This window comes from Hemicordylus capensis, chromosome 2 (genome assembly GCF_027244095.1).
Source record: "Hemicordylus capensis ecotype Gifberg chromosome 2, rHemCap1.1.pri, whole genome shotgun sequence".
NCBI classification, from domain to species: Eukaryota; Metazoa; Chordata; class Lepidosauria; order Squamata; family Cordylidae; genus Hemicordylus; species Hemicordylus capensis.
Genome location: NC_069658.1, coordinates 107,216,417 through 107,231,944, shown reverse-complemented (window position 1 = coordinate 107,231,944; position 15,528 = coordinate 107,216,417). Strand labels below are relative to the sequence as shown.

Genomic DNA, 15,528 nt, shown 5'->3' with positions numbered 1-15,528 from the left:
ATGGGAGAGGGAGAAGAATTTCTCTCTATCCACTTTCTCCATACCATACCATGCATGATTTTATTAACCTCTATCATGTCTGCCCGCAGTTCTACAACTAAATAGTCCCAGGTGTCATAGCCTTGCCTCATAAGGTGCTCTAGGCCCCTGATCATCTTGGTTGACCTCTTCTGCACCTTTTCCAGTTCTACAATTTTTAAGATGTGGTGACCAGAATTGTACACAGAATTGTACATCCTTTTTAAGATGTGGTGACCAGAATTGTAAACAGTACTCCAGGTGTGGCCGCACCATAGTTTTGCATAAGATCAATATAATATTAGCGGTTTTATTTTCAAATCCCCTTCCTAATGATCCCTAGCACAGAATTGGCCTTTTTCATAGCTGCCACCAATTGAGTCGACACTTTCAACGAGCTGTCCATCACGACCCCAAGATCCCTCTCCTGGTCAGTCACCCACAGCTCAGATCCCATCAGCATATACTTGAAGTTGGGGTTCTTCATCCCAATGTACATCACTTTACACTTGCCAACACTGAACCTCATTTGCCACTTTGTCGCCCATTCAGCCAGCTCGGAGAGATCCTTTTGGAGCTCCTCACAATCCCATTTTGGATTTCACTACCCGGAAGAGTTTGGTATCATCTGCAAATTTGGCCACATCGCTGCTTACCCCTGCTTCTAGATCATTTATGAATAAATTAAAAAGCAAGTCCCAGTACAGATCCCTGGGGGACCCCACTTCTTACTTCCCTCCATTGTGAAAACTCTCCATTTATACCTACCCTCTGTTTCCTGTCTTTCAGCCAGTTAGCAAGCCACACATATACTTGTCCTCTTATCCCACGACTGCTAAATTTCCTTAGGAGTCTTTGATGAGGAACTTTGTCAAAAGCTTTTTGGAAGTCCAGGTATACTATGTCAACTGGATCACTTTGATCCACACACTTGTTGACACTCTCAAAGAACTTCAAAAGGTTTGTGAGGCAAGGTTTGCCTTTGCCGAAGCCATGCTGGTTCTCTCCCAACAGGGCCTGTTCTTCTATGTGCTTTACAATTTTATCTTTGAGGATGCTTTCCATCAATTTGCCTGGAATAGACGTTAAGCTAACTGGCCTGTAATTTCCCAGATGACCCCTGGATCCCTTTTTGAAAATTGGTGTTAGATTTGCTACTTTCTAGTCCTCCGGTACAGAGCCCGATTGCAGGGATAAGTTATATATTTTAGCAAGGAGGTCGGCAATTTCACATTTGAGTTCTTTGAGGACTCTTGGATGGATGCCTTCTGGCCCTGGCGATTTGTTAGTTTTTAGTTTTTTCAGACAGTTTAGAACATCTTCTCTTGTTACTTCTATCTGACTCAGTTCTTTAGTCTCCATCCCTGAAAAGCCTGGTTCAGGAACAGGCATATGCTCAGTATCCTCTGCCATGAAGATGGACACAAAGAACTCATTTAGCTTCTCTGCAACCTCCATATCCTCCTCAATAATCAATTTCACTCCCTCATTGTCTAATGGTCCAACCGCCTCCCTGGCAGGTTTCCTGCTTCTGATGTATTTAAAGAAGTTTTTGTTATTCCCCTTGATACTTTTAGCTAAATGTTCCTCAAACTCTCAATTTCGCCTTAGATTGTTACCTAACCTTACATAACATTTACCAGTTGAAAACCGCTGGCACAGAGGATAGAATATTAGATCAGGGATATCTGGATTCAAATGCTGAGGGAAAGGCTCACTGAGTTGCCTATCTATTCACTGGCTGACATACCATGCAGTGTTATGCATGTGATGGGATGCAACATTTCCGCAGGAGCATAGTTGCACAAGTGCAAAAATTGCACAGAGTTGCACAGCTGCACAAATTCTGCCACATGCGTCATGTTGCCAGTATGTCAGCCACAATTTCTTAGCCTAATTTGCACACTTTGTGTGAGGATAAAATGAGGCAACCACATGTATAATCCCCTACTAACTGAGCAAAGAGGCATCTTTTAAAAGTGGCGATTCTCTTTATTTAACAGGAGGAGAACAACTGGCCCCATCCAGCCCCCAGCACAGGATTCCTCCAGTGGCTGTTACTGGTATCTATCTTTTTTTGGGTTAGGGAACCATCTTATTTAGTTATTTATCTATGTTCCCACTTCGGGAACTTTTGTTGAAAAGCGATATTTAAACATTCAGCATCATAGTAGCAGTACTGTCGTAGTATAATGCCCTGAGCAGCTTGGAAGAAAGGCAAGATACAAATGTGATCAATGCCTGCAAACTTGGACCCAAGGCCACTTAAACATGTTTGATAAGGAGACTCAAAGCCCTGTTCAGACACTATCCTGTATGTGCATACAGATATCTATAGACAAGTACATGTTTTTATGTGAATGACTGTACTTACTTTCACTTATTTATTTATTTATTTATTATACTTGCATCCCTCCCCAAACTTAAGGCTCTTTAAAGTGAACATGGGTACAGACCCCCTCAAATGCAGGGTACCAACAGAAAGTCTACTACTATATATGAGTTGAACATAACATGAATAACTGTACATGCGTACACTGGCTGGCATGACAAAAATTACTCAAAGTAGTCCCACTGACATCAAAAATTTCTTTTAATTTCAATGAGACTTCTGTGAGTAATTTTCCTCATGTCAGCCACTGCACATAGATTGTACATTGTGCTGAACATATGTGAATAAAGCTGTATTTGAAAACTATAAAACCACACACTAACAAAAGGGTATTTCTCCTGGATGAGAGCTTGAATAGACTAGTTAAAGACAGTGGTGATTCTCTTTATTTAGCAGGGGGAGAGTAACTGGCCCTATCCTCCCCCAGCACAGTACCTCCAGTGACTGTTGCTGGTGTCTGTCTTATGTTTCTTTTAGATTGTGAGCCCTTTGGGGAAAGGCATCCATCTTATTTGTTTGTTATTTCTCTGTGTAAACTGCCCTGAGCCATTTCTGGAAGGGCAGTATAGAAATTGATTGATTGAATGAATGAATGAATGAATGAATAATTTTCATAGATGTGAGACTGAGAGTTGCAGCTCCTACCTCACCAACAGCATTTGAAAGAATGTGAACAATCTTTTCATGAGGTGTTGCTACAACACTTTGTCCATTTATTTCAATAATTCGGTGGCCCACTCGTACTCCTCCTCGTTCTGCAATCCCTCCTCGCATAAGGCTACAGATCTGGAAAGGCAAAAGTCAGATTATAACAACATACAATGATAGAGAGTAAAATGGTAAAATTGTGGATTCTTCAGTTAGGCTTCTGGTTAGTTCACACATACACAATCCTCCTTTGATATGCAGCATCACAGGACAACTTGCATGTGTGGAACAACCATCACCCTCAAATATCACATACACACTGCTGTCATCACTTCAGGATGCAATACTGTAAAAAGACAATTCACACATTCAGCTGAACACAAGTCCTGGCTCCTACATTCACCAGGGCAGAAGCAGTACATTCCTCTTCTCTTCACCACAGAGATGATATAACATGAGCTGAGCACTCCACACTAATGCCTGCTGGTGTGAAGGCCTCAGATGTGTGACAGCCCCATGTGTGTGACTTCTTTCACCCACTCCTTTTACAGAAAAAATACCATATGAACTCCAAGCAGGTGTCAGTATGAAGTACTGGACTCAAGATTATTTATCATATTTATATACCGCCTGATTTGTACATCTCTAGGCGATGCACACAATTTAACACATAAATATAAAACAGAGTAAAAACAGTCAAAACAATTTCATGGGATAAAACCAGTATACATTAATTTCAGTTAAAAGCCTGAGGAAATGTGTCTTGAGGGTCTTTCGAAAAGCAATTGGAGATGGAGATGCTCTTACTTTGACAGGGAGCATATTCTACTCAGCAGAACAGATGTAGGGGGGTGGGGGGCCTAACGCTCCTTTGCCACAGAGATGGAGGACCAACTATGGTGAATGTAAGGACTGGGGTATAAGGTAACAAATCATCATATGGTGTGAAGATGTACGTATGAATCGGCTCTTAGTCATGTAAAACAAAACTTTCTTTGTTTCTTTATGTAAAGAAACAGTCATTTAAAAAATGGAATTCATAGTTGCCAGAAATATGGCTATTTAAATTCAATAACTTGGTGGGTGGGTGGGTGGGTGGGTAGTGCAGTGTACTAACATGGCAAGGATGCATACCACAGGTCACTGTTTTTGTTACCAAACAGTACTGGATTGACCTCCCCCAAGAAAGGAGGTGGAAAGGTGTTAATATTTTCTAAATGTGAAAATGTTAACACTTGATTTGCATAGACACACACACTCTGGGACTGGAAAAATGTGATTCACACAACTCTTGTAAAAATGTGTTACTAGGCAGGAAGTTGCATGATACCAGCAGACATCAAAACACAAGAATGCATCTCTCATATCTTAGACAGGATGCATTTGCAAATTTCTCTCTGATCAGGATCCATCTATAACTTTCACATCACAATTGAGAGTTGTTTTTATATCAGGAATCATGTTTACAAAATCACAAGTGGTTTTAGCATTACCTTGGCACCCTCACAATACATTCTCTCACTAGTGAACCGCCACAGCCATGCGCAAGACATCCAGGCTTATGGGGTATGGCTTCGAGTAGGTCTGGGCACGCAAAAAATGTCAGATCCAATCCGACAAGGAAACTGTTGGGAGAGGCCAACATAGTGCCTCCCAACTGTCAGAGCAGGTCAGAACTCTTGACATTCAAATGACATCCTGTCAGAACCTGATCCTCCCCCACTCCTCACCTTGGTAGGGGTGGGGCAGACACAACCTGTATTACGTCCTTTTTGCTCCCTAAGGGGAACACTACACCAGCCATGTTTCACTTATCTTTGGCCCTGCTTGACTTTATAAAAAGCAAGGGCCAATGGCAGATAGCAAGACCGCTGGCTGAATGAGTGGTGCCTTTAGGGGAGATAGCATCACTCAGGCAGCCACCTCCTGCTCTGTTTTTTGCCCTGGCTTGACTTTTTAAGAAGTCAAGCCGGGGTGGCAGCTGACCGAGTGAGTGCTCCGCTTAGGGAGTGAAGAGAACGTGATGCAGCCTGCCCTCACTTGGGTCCAAGGTAAGGAGGGGGAGGGGGAGAGGGCAGGCAAGAGCCCAACAACCATGTCTGAATTCGGGCGGAGTTCTGCAATGACAGGAGGGAATTGAACCGGAGCTCTGACGGCCAGGCGTTGCTGCCCACCTGTGTCATGGCTGTTTGACCTGACGCAATGCACAGCCCTAGATTCTAGGCAGATTTTAAGGTGGAGGAAGAACAGAGGTGGTCTGACAGAATGCCAGTCATTTTACATTGCCCCTGAGATAACAAGCAAGATGACTGACATCTTACACTTCACCTTCACTGATTAAATCCCATTTATTTTATTGAAAAGCATGCTAACAGATTTCAGGTCTTCAATATTGTCTAGCATACCCAGATTATGGAACTTTGGCTGTGATCCTGTATGCATACACATAAAAAAATAAATGCCTTTGAAATAAAGTATAGGCTGCCACCACCCCACCCTGAAAAAGTCCATGGAGATAAGAGCGCCAACATAAACTGTTACAGATGCCAAACGCTACTTACAATGCCATTTTGTACACTGAAGCCTAACTGATATCTGAGGTCTGGTCTTCTGATGAGGACAGTAGTGACTGGAGGACATCTCACTATATTCAGCTTAACCCTGGCTTGATTTTTCAAACCCTTAAAAACAATACAGCAGAGAGAATGTTAAATCTTACAAAATGGTGGATGAAAATGAATATGGAAGTTGCACTTTAGATCTATTTGATGGTGTTTTGCTTCATTTGTTCAGAACTATCACAAGATGCAAAACAACATACAACACAGAAATACAAACTGATATTATAAAACCCGAATAATAGCAAGAATGAAAAAGGAATCACACTGTCGCAATCAACTATCCCAAACTAATCCATTTGATTTCCCCTAAGAAAAATTACTAGAGTAGGAAGGGTTGCGGTCAAATGGAATGGCTCCCACTCTACTTGGGGAACATATTAATTGGCCCTAGACTACTTAACTTCCAGCAAAAAATTGAAATAGGGTTCACATAAAAGATCCCATATTTTAATCAGGACCAAATAAGTTATAACCCAGGATGAATGACCAGCTGGGTCGTCATTAAGCACCACTAAATTCCTATTCAAGTGTTCAGTAAACATGTTCATTATACATGAACTGTTTGCACTGTACATGCAACTGAAAGCTATTTCCCTGCACCAATCACTAGAACAGTGTTTGTTTGCAATGATAATGCTGTACCCAGGGAGAGATCTTTCCCTGGATTAGGGATGCTGGCATCCCAGTGCTCCAGATCACAGGAAGGCTCTTTCCCTTGCAGACATTCACTGTACATGGTTGGTTTGGGAGCAGGACTACATACCATAGGGACAGGGCTTTTAATCACCGTCCACAGTTACTGAGTGCCTGAATAGGACTCATCAGGATTTAAAATTCAAGGCACCCTGAAGGTTTAGGGGGAAATCCATGCTTTTATCATTCTAGCCAACCCAACTGATGTTTAAGGCAAGCAAAATAAGGTGAGAATGAAATAGCCCATTGGATTAGACTGAAGTAAGGGATCATAGTTTTGAACGCTGTAAAGAAAACTTCCTGAAAGGAAGAAGTCTGGCTAGAATCTGATTTTTTTTCCCTTGCAAGGAGCATTCAAAAGCAACACCCTCTACCTGCTGTCTGAAGTAATACACTCAGTTCTACCACCTCATTCTGCTACATGTATAGCTCTTGGCTTGAGAATATGAAGCCGTGGGTAAAGTACATTAAGAAAGCAAAGTATCTATGTTAAGTCACTGGCTCACTTCTAAGTAAGATTAACTGGAGAGGGAAGTCCTTAGGAAACTTTCATGTGTTTTCACAGGTTTGCCTCCAACTGGCTTCAAGAGCAATACCTCATGTGTGCCACATCCTAACAATCAGGAAGAACCTCTTTCTACATGTCCTAGACATTTAGATATACTCTATGGAACATACTTTTTGTTTTATCTTAATGGTCACAAATGGGCTTTAGGAAAGGATGTGGTGTTTAAATTATGCAGGACTCAATCCAAGGTTCTTTAGATCAGCTCCTTCTCCTTGAATTAGTCTCAGGGCTACCAAAAGGGGAAAAAGTGTGGACTCTGAGATACTGATATAAGCTTGTTCCTAGTGGCTGAACTCATGAAAAGGGGACCCAGCTGCATCTTCCAAACTGTCATCAAGGGCAGGCACATGGCTGTAATCTACTCCCCAAAATACAAAAGGCACATGTGATGAGTTTCAGGATGCAAGAGTTGTGCCAATGAAATGGGACAGGGGGTGTGAGGGACAGGAAAGTGGTCATGCAAGTAACACAAACGATTGAACTAGTATGGTCCACATCTTTGGATCAGACTAAGATGAAGCCACCCCTCTCTGAAAAGTTAGATAACTAATTATTCTGAACAATAATCTTTACTAGTGGAAAACACAGCAAGAGCAAAGGGGGAAGGAGTGATAATGAATGAGAGATTGAGGTGAACCTCTATAGACCACCTAGAGATATGAATTTTGGCAGTATAGAAATTTGAAACACACATACATACAGCCATTGGCCACCTTCATTTACTACAATAAATGTGGACTAAACCCCTCTTGGCAATTTCAGCATATCATATTTTTGATAACTTCTTTTTACTTAAATCCACTGACCCAACATCTGACATCTTTTTTAACCTGAGGTAGCTGGACGTGTTTTTTCCTTCTAGTAAGTATGTAAAATACAAGTGTTTATAATTGCCTTTTGCAAAAACAGGAAAAAGATGTTTACCTGAAGTAACTGCATCCAGAGATCTATTTACCTACCTAACCTTTTCCTTCATGCTTGGTGTTTCCTGCTAGTGCCTTTACCTACCTATCAATATTCACAAGGGTTATATGTGAAATGAACCCTAGAGAGTATCAAATGTCAAAGCATTTTCTCCCTCCATGTATAGTACTGTGTTCAGCTTGCTTGTTAATCAAGAAAAAGAAGGCTGGCAGCAAGGCAGGAGTGCACGCTCAGGGATGTGGGGATAAAGCACAGCAAATAAAAATACAAGCCTGTCAGGAGAAAAGGCCATTCTGCAGCCATCTGGCATGCGAAGAAACACAAGGCCCTCCGACATTTTAATTCTGTTTTATAGCTTCCACTTTAGGGTGGTTGGGTTTGCTTGATAACCCCCAGTGCACTGTCCTGTTCAGACTCAAACATTCTCTGTGCACCATATGTCTGCCCATTAGCTTTCCCAGTCAGAAAAGCTAAAGGGAAAGTGCTGTGTATACATGCATTTATTTCCCAAAGAATCAGAAAAGACCACCTGAGCTACTAGCAAGCACTCTTTTCATACCAACATTTTAAAAGAGTGTTAGCAGGTATTATTTTTATTAGAAAAAGTCAACTTATTGATACACCTTTTTAAAAATCTACATTCCTGGAAAAGTTGGATTGTGCCTTGTTTTTAACACATCTTGGTATCTTAAACACAATCTATTCTAAATGCTTGATATTTGAAAGTATATTGTTGAATAATGAGAGCTATTTATTACATGCACACATTGCCAGGGGGAGTGGCTTCATTCACCAGCTGGGTGTGGGAGGGGGGCACGGCTGGGGTCACTGTGGCAGTTCCCAGCACCCCATAGGCTTCTGTCCCCCCTTGTCCAAGGGTGGCTACACCTCTGCCGACAATTAACCTTGCCAGAATAGAGACATGAAATAATCCTACTGTTTCCCCTGCCTCTACTCTGCTCCCCTTCCTCTATTGTCCCCACTTGTGTCTATTTCTGTAATATAAGCCCTTGGGGCACGGGCTTGTCCTCTTACCCATTATGAAGCACCATGTACACAGATGGAGCTAGCTAGATAAATACATAAAATAAATTAGTGCTAGAATAAACTTTATAGTAGCAAAAGCAATTTCAGTGCTAAAACTGGAACCCAGACTGCAATGGGTCTAGATAAAATTGTATACCCCACAATTGTCTAGAGTTGAGCTGCCACCACTGCCCTCTTGAGCACCAGGCCCAGGGCTCCAAGAGAGATACTTGCAACTAACTGGCCAACAGTCATCAGGTCCAGGGATGCTTTCTTTAGGAATGATTTAACCACTGACTCTTTCAAGGTAACTGGGATTGCTCCTTCTTTTAATGAAGCATTTACTATCTCCTGGGCCCAACGGATCACCCCCCCCCCACCTCTGCCGCCTCGGGATGTGACGTCCAAGCTGGTACTGGAGAAAAAAGTGATTAATTTGCATCATGTAGTGCATGAATTAGTAACCAGATCTGGTGAATAGTGTGTACATGTGTGTACCATGGGCATGGAGGCAAACACTATAGTTTTAATAGTAAGGCTGCAATGCTAGCAACACTAGAGTGTGTGAATTCCACTGACTTTCATGGGAACTGAAATCTTCAGCGTAACTTTCGGATTGTGGTCTATGCTCTTGCTATTTTGGTTCATATGAACAGAACAGTGACAACCTTATTATCTATGGCTGAATGGATGTCAGTGAGAGGTAGATTTGCTGCTCTCAGAATTCTGCAGTAATAATTCCATTGTGTTGCTTCATTTCACACAAGACCATCCAACACTTTGTCGACAATCACCATTCTTGGCAATCATGGAATCCATTTAGACAATAAGCAGAACCTAGTTTGCTAGTCTGATATCCACTCCCAATATCCAGTTGATAAGAAAAAAACACAAAGCTTCAGATAAGTTTACATTTTTGGATGCTATTCTGTGGGTCATTTTCTGCTAAGAGGCACAAGCAGTCCCCATGACAACAGACATTGCACTAAAAACAGGACATTGCCTATGAGAGATGGCGGGATCTCTATAGCAACAGGATAGCACCAATGTTTCCCCAGGAGAAGCAACAAGGCAGGGCAAGCAATCCAGGAGTTCCACATATCTAGACGGTGTCTGCACATGTGGGAGAGGGGGCTATCAAAGAAAAAGGATACCAAGGAAACAGTGATGCTGCAACTCTGCGTCAAAAAAATCATCAGCAATTTAGGAAGAAGAGCAATCGTGATCAAAACCAAAAATTGTAAGACGAACAATAGTGTAATAGCCACAGATTCCATACAACGTGATCCAAAGCAACACAAATAAGGATTGCAGTAGATTCTCATTCCTTGCTGGTAAGCAAACAGATTGCACTGGGGTATCCATCTGTTGTTTTAGAGAGGGGTGGGTCTCTCTCTCTCTCTCTCTCTCTCTCTCACACACACACACACCCTACTAAGCAGAGTGGCTGCAAACATACTGCTGCATTCATGCATCAATTGCTTTTCTGCCTGCCCAAAAGCAGACAGCCTTGATCACTCTTCGTTGAGTGGTGAGGACCATATTTTTAAGTGAGTACCACATTTCCTGTACCTTTATGATGCTCTGGCACGTAGAGAGAGGTAGGCCAACCAAGCTAGTCCCATTGATTGACATGATCTGGTCCCCTATGTTCAGCTTCCCAGATTTCTCAGCTGGTCCTCCATGCATCATATTGGCAATGATAACTGTAGGCAAGATGGATCCCCATCCGGACTCAACAATCACTACACCCAGAATTTCTCCCTTTTGCTTCTCAATGAAAACCTGAATTGGAACAAAAAAGGGGGCAGGGGGAGAACTTCAAACAAAGGTTGTTCTCTAAAAATATATAAAGAGAGTATATTCCAAACTGCCTGTGCGCACACACACACACACGTTCCTTTCTCGCCTGCAACTAGATCAATGAAGGCATTTGGAGGATTTACCTAACTAATAAGAATGTATGAAGTTATTGTGTGTGTAGAGCAGAATAAAAGCCGTGGAATACAGCTGATTTAAATGCCTACAAATTTCAGCTTCTACAAGGTGATTCTAACTCAGCATTTTATCTATCACGTCTGTTTCTGAAACAAGCTTTCTGGCAAACCTTGTTATGTCCACAGAAGCGCAATTGTTGATGGCATTAACAGTTTATTTTTTAGTCACGCTGCACTGATGTACAGCATGCCAAAAACTTGAAAGCTGTGTGCCGTTTTTTAAAAGAGAGTGCATAGCATATGGAAATCAATTTAATGTTGATAAATTTAGTGCTGCCAGCTCTCGATCTATTAAAAGAAGGTGTGTGTGTGTGTGTGTGTGTGTGTGTGTGTGTGTGTGTGTGTGAATTATTGTTGGCATCCCAGGAGGGTGGAAAGTATTCTGCCCTGCATGGGTGAAAGTCATTCACGGGGAACTCTAATGGCTGTATAATTGTTACCAGCCTTAAAATTGCTCTGGGGGATTATTAGGGTAATGGTATTGTGACTAAAATGGGGACGTACATCTTTGCAGTTTTCAGACTTTGAGAAGTGGATCAGGTCATCATTGTACATGTCCTGGGTGTTGAGCAAGTCACTGTATTCCTTCTGGCTCAAGTCTTCTGGATTTATTCCATTTGCCCTTAGGAATTCTTGGTAGGCCACACTAAATGCCTGGCCTATAGACTGTGCAATTAGTTGCGCCTGTAGCCGTAGCCAAAGGAAGGAAGAAACAGGAACAAAATCAAACACCAAAGTAGTTCATGACGTCAAGCGGGTAGCCAGAAAAACTTTAAAAAGGGGTTTCCAAACTGGTTGTCAGCTGTGGGTAGAGGTCAGCCAAAAATACATATAGTGCTAGAGTACATCAAACTGACCCTTTGTATGATGGCTGTTACCCACTAGGGACCACAAAGAGCCTTCAGAATGCTATGTTGGCCCCAACTTGGGAAGCCAACAGTTGCCCCCGAATGCTCAGCCTCTATAATTCCTCTTGATCCTAGTTTGCCAAGAGTCTCCTCCTTCCAGGAATCATGGAGTTATAGGGAAGTATCATCCAGCACAAGCAAGCATATTCAGGTGGTTTTATTATCTAGGACCCATGTTTCCTCACAGAAGTGGCAACCTCTTGCCCACTTTTGTCTTTCCCGTGGAGTGAACTAGTCAGGCTAATCCCTCAAGAAAAAGTAACTGAGGATACTTGCCCACCTGCTCTTTCCAATCCACCCCCACCTCATGGCCACAACTTGCATCTTGTGATCATCATTCCCCCACTTAATGTACTTAAGAGAACAGAATGATGTCTAGCTCTGGTCATTCTCCCTTCTCTGCGGAGTCCTTTCCACATTTAACCCTCTCAGCTACTCTTAGAGAAATGCCTGGAGGAAAGGAAGTACCCTCCATTCTTTCCTTCTGTCCCTGCCCTCCCCCCACTGCATTCACTCACTGGACAAATCTGGGATGATTTTGAAGCAGAAAAAGTGGAGGGTACCACCAATCCCAGACCAGAAAAAGGAAAGCAATGAACCTCATAAAGGCCAAAATGTATTATTTATTTACAAAGGTGCTCCCATTATGCCTAATGCATTCCAAGTATAACAATAACTCTGTGTCAGAGGCAATGCTAGGCTAGACCAATCACCACCCAGAGGCAACCCAGACTAGACCAATAACCAGCCACCCTCCTAGCTGACTAAAATAATGGCTGCTCTTGAATTAGAATCAGTACAAGAGCTTGCCCCTGCTTCTATACCTCAGTGTTTGGATCAAGTATCCTTGATTGTCACACCGGAGAGAGTGTGGAACAATTCTGCTAATTTATTTAAGATTTGTCTTCTTCTTTTTAATGAAGTAAGAAGAAAAACAACAAAGCTTCTTACATCCTCAGATTCAAAGACATGGCAGATCATTTTGTACTGCCTCTTCCCATCCTGGGAGGGATGAGATGCCTCCACATTATCTTGGGAATTAGATCTTGGCATTCGCCTGCGAGCCATCAGTACGACAATATTCCCAATATCTGCAATGTAGGAAATGGTCCTCAGAGGATGATCCATCATAGTTTCCTAGAGAAGACAAACCTTGACATTAGCATTCCTTAGCACTAACATGCAACAATTTAAGAACAGTGGCATTCCGTATACACAAACACTTACGTTTTCCGAATTAAAGGGAATTTTCATCACCTCCTATAAAAGCAAAGAAGAGGAGAAGTTCCCACCTGCCGGACTGGAGATTCTGGCAGTATGAAGTCAGGATCTCTGGGTCTCTTTCAAAAATGTATGATTTGTTTGCCTTATTCTGGCCAGGGCAACCTAACTAATATCTGAACTAACCAGGACACATTTGTAATCTGATACAACAACAGACTTATTCAAACCTAATGCGCTCTAAAACTTTGAAAACTCTAGCATTTTATTCTTCCTTGACAACCTGACACCTCCTGACCTTTCCAATAGTGAAAGCTTGCAAAAAAGTGGGACTTAGGAAAGTGGAGTTGTAACATAGCAAAAGTAGAACAAAACATTGTTGGTGGTCCCATTTGTGAAAGGCCTGGGCAGCAATGGGTTATTTATTTACTGCAGCTACTCAGACATGATCTAAAGCATGTTACCTCTAAAATAAGGCAAGATACAAATGGAAATAAACAAATGAGGGATGAATCAACAATATGACAACATTGTCCAGTTCTTACTAAGTGGTCCCTATTGGCTGTACCTGAGTATCCGCATTCAGCACTTTTATTCTCTGTGTTGAGATGAAGAGATCAACTTCTGTCATGGGTTGAGATTCACCTTCAGGAGCCTGCAATTAAAGGGGCTTTAATTACTTCATGCAGACACACACAAACCAGAGGAAAATTCATAGGCAAGGTTAGATCACAAATCAAAACACAGTCAGCACAAGAGCAACAGAAAATGTAGTATTAGATTGTTAAAGATAAGCACAAAGCCATGGAAACTATACATAGGTATGAAATGTGAGTTAGAGCTCAGTACTTCACACTCTTCAAACCTCCTGCCCACTACCCCTGTTTGTGCATTTTTCTTCTTGATACGAAAGGGAAGCTAGTGTTGATGTCATCCTCCAACCTCTCTGTGTGGTTACAGAAAATACTGTATTACCTACCACAGTACCAAATCATTTGCAGTCCCTGGCATCTCCCTAATACTTTTATCCATACATCATCTTTCAGTTAGAGTACAGTTAGTAGATTCAGGGAGCGCCTGGTTACAGCTTAACCTGTGGCACAGTGTGAGGTCAGGCTGTTCTTCTTACCCAGGGAGAATGGCATGATCAGTGGCAACTCAAGACTTCTGTGCACCTGCGGCAGGGCATCAAATGCTGCCCTTCCTTGTGTCACCCTCCCCCCCCCACTTTCCCTTTCTTTTAAAGCAGGGGCAAGGAGGGCATCTTGCTGCTTCGTCGGTGCCTCAATAATCTGCTGCCTGAGGTGACCGCCTCATCTCACCTCATGGAAGGGCCGCCCCTAGGATGGGGAGAGTAGGGCATGCCAATAGTTCAGCATGTGCTCATGCCTTCTTCACATGAGGGAGAAAAAGCATCATACAAAGGGGAGCCCCATTCTGACCCATGGAATTCTGTGATAATCCAGACTCTGACTCTGCACACAAATGTCACCTTAAATAACTCTCTACACATTTATTTATTTAATTTTGACATGAACCATGTGAGAACAGGTCTTATGTGGAAGGTTCCCATAAGAACTAATTACAAGGACTGCAAAAAATAGTGAAAAAACCCAACACCCACCCAAAATAACCCAGGCACAAGTAGGGATTAAGGAATTTATAATGTGGTTCTGGTATAAAGATCATTAATGTTAAACAACAGAAGTATTAAATCACTAGCCCACTCCAGAAGCTGAAAGGCACAATTTTGGACAGTAAAAATTCATCAGATCTTTAAGAGACACCGAAAATACCATAAACCCCCCAGATTATATGTATTTAGTAATCTTAGTGTGTAATTTTGTGGCCTTTTTTTTTTTTTTTGCATCCAGCAATTTGACACATTCATAAATCAAGTAAATGCAAGGTAACAAGAAAATACACAGTGTTGTTTTAAGCATAACATTTAATATATTTAAAACCTTTATCCATCAATTCTACATTTGGATGGTACTTGGGAACAGTACTATTTTCCACTTGGTTAAATTCATTCATTACCCTATTACCATTCTAACATGAAATGGCTAATGAAAAGCAACAAAGAAGAGCAAATCAGGCAACTGGTTATTTGAGAGATGTCAATTTATATGGTGGCTCAAACAAATCTGAAGAAAGGATTTGCTGGATACAGAAAATTTTAAAAAATGTGACAGTCAAAAGAAATGCAAAAAATGTAAAAACAAAAACAGGCATAACATCAAGCTGATGAGGTTGTACTGCACCTTCTTTCTGCTTTTGGCTAATTTCTGGGCCATCTGCTTAGCATGGAATAAACAGAGACAGGAAAATAGTTAGAGAAGAACTTGAGACTCCAAGTAAAGTAGGGGTCTACAACATCAGGACTGTGACAACCGCCTAGTCACATACAGTTCTGTTTAAATTTTAAAGATCATACTGCAGAATAGGTTTCATGAAGTAAACCAGGCAAGGAGAGAGAGAGAGAGAGGGAGGGAGGGAGGGGGGACATTTT

The 15,528-nt window shown here is 41.9% G+C and overlaps 1 protein-coding gene across 15 annotated transcripts in view; it reads right to left on the bottom strand.

Annotated features, from left to right (window-relative positions):
* APBA1 (amyloid beta precursor protein binding family A member 1) overlaps positions 1-15,528 on the bottom strand; it is a 156,115-nt gene that overhangs the window by 5,996 nt on the left and 134,591 nt on the right. For 10 of the 15 annotated variants that reach the window (XM_053299363.1, XM_053299362.1, XM_053299367.1 and 7 more), the window contains 8 exons: positions 15,281-15,316; positions 13,585-13,671; positions 13,023-13,055; positions 12,747-12,932; positions 11,392-11,571; positions 10,463-10,675; positions 5,620-5,739; positions 3,056-3,196 (listed from right to left, as the gene is read on the bottom strand). In XM_053299363.1, the coding sequence (XP_053155338.1) occupies positions 3,056-3,196; positions 5,620-5,739; positions 10,463-10,675; positions 11,392-11,571; positions 12,747-12,932; positions 13,023-13,055; positions 13,585-13,671; positions 15,281-15,316 (996 nt within the window). The remainder of the gene's footprint in view (positions 1-3,055; positions 3,197-5,619; positions 5,740-10,462; positions 10,676-11,391; positions 11,572-12,746; positions 12,933-13,022; positions 13,056-13,584; positions 13,672-15,280; positions 15,317-15,528) is intronic. The other 5 variants (XM_053299373.1, XM_053299374.1, XM_053299375.1 and 2 more) reach the window with 5 other exon arrangements.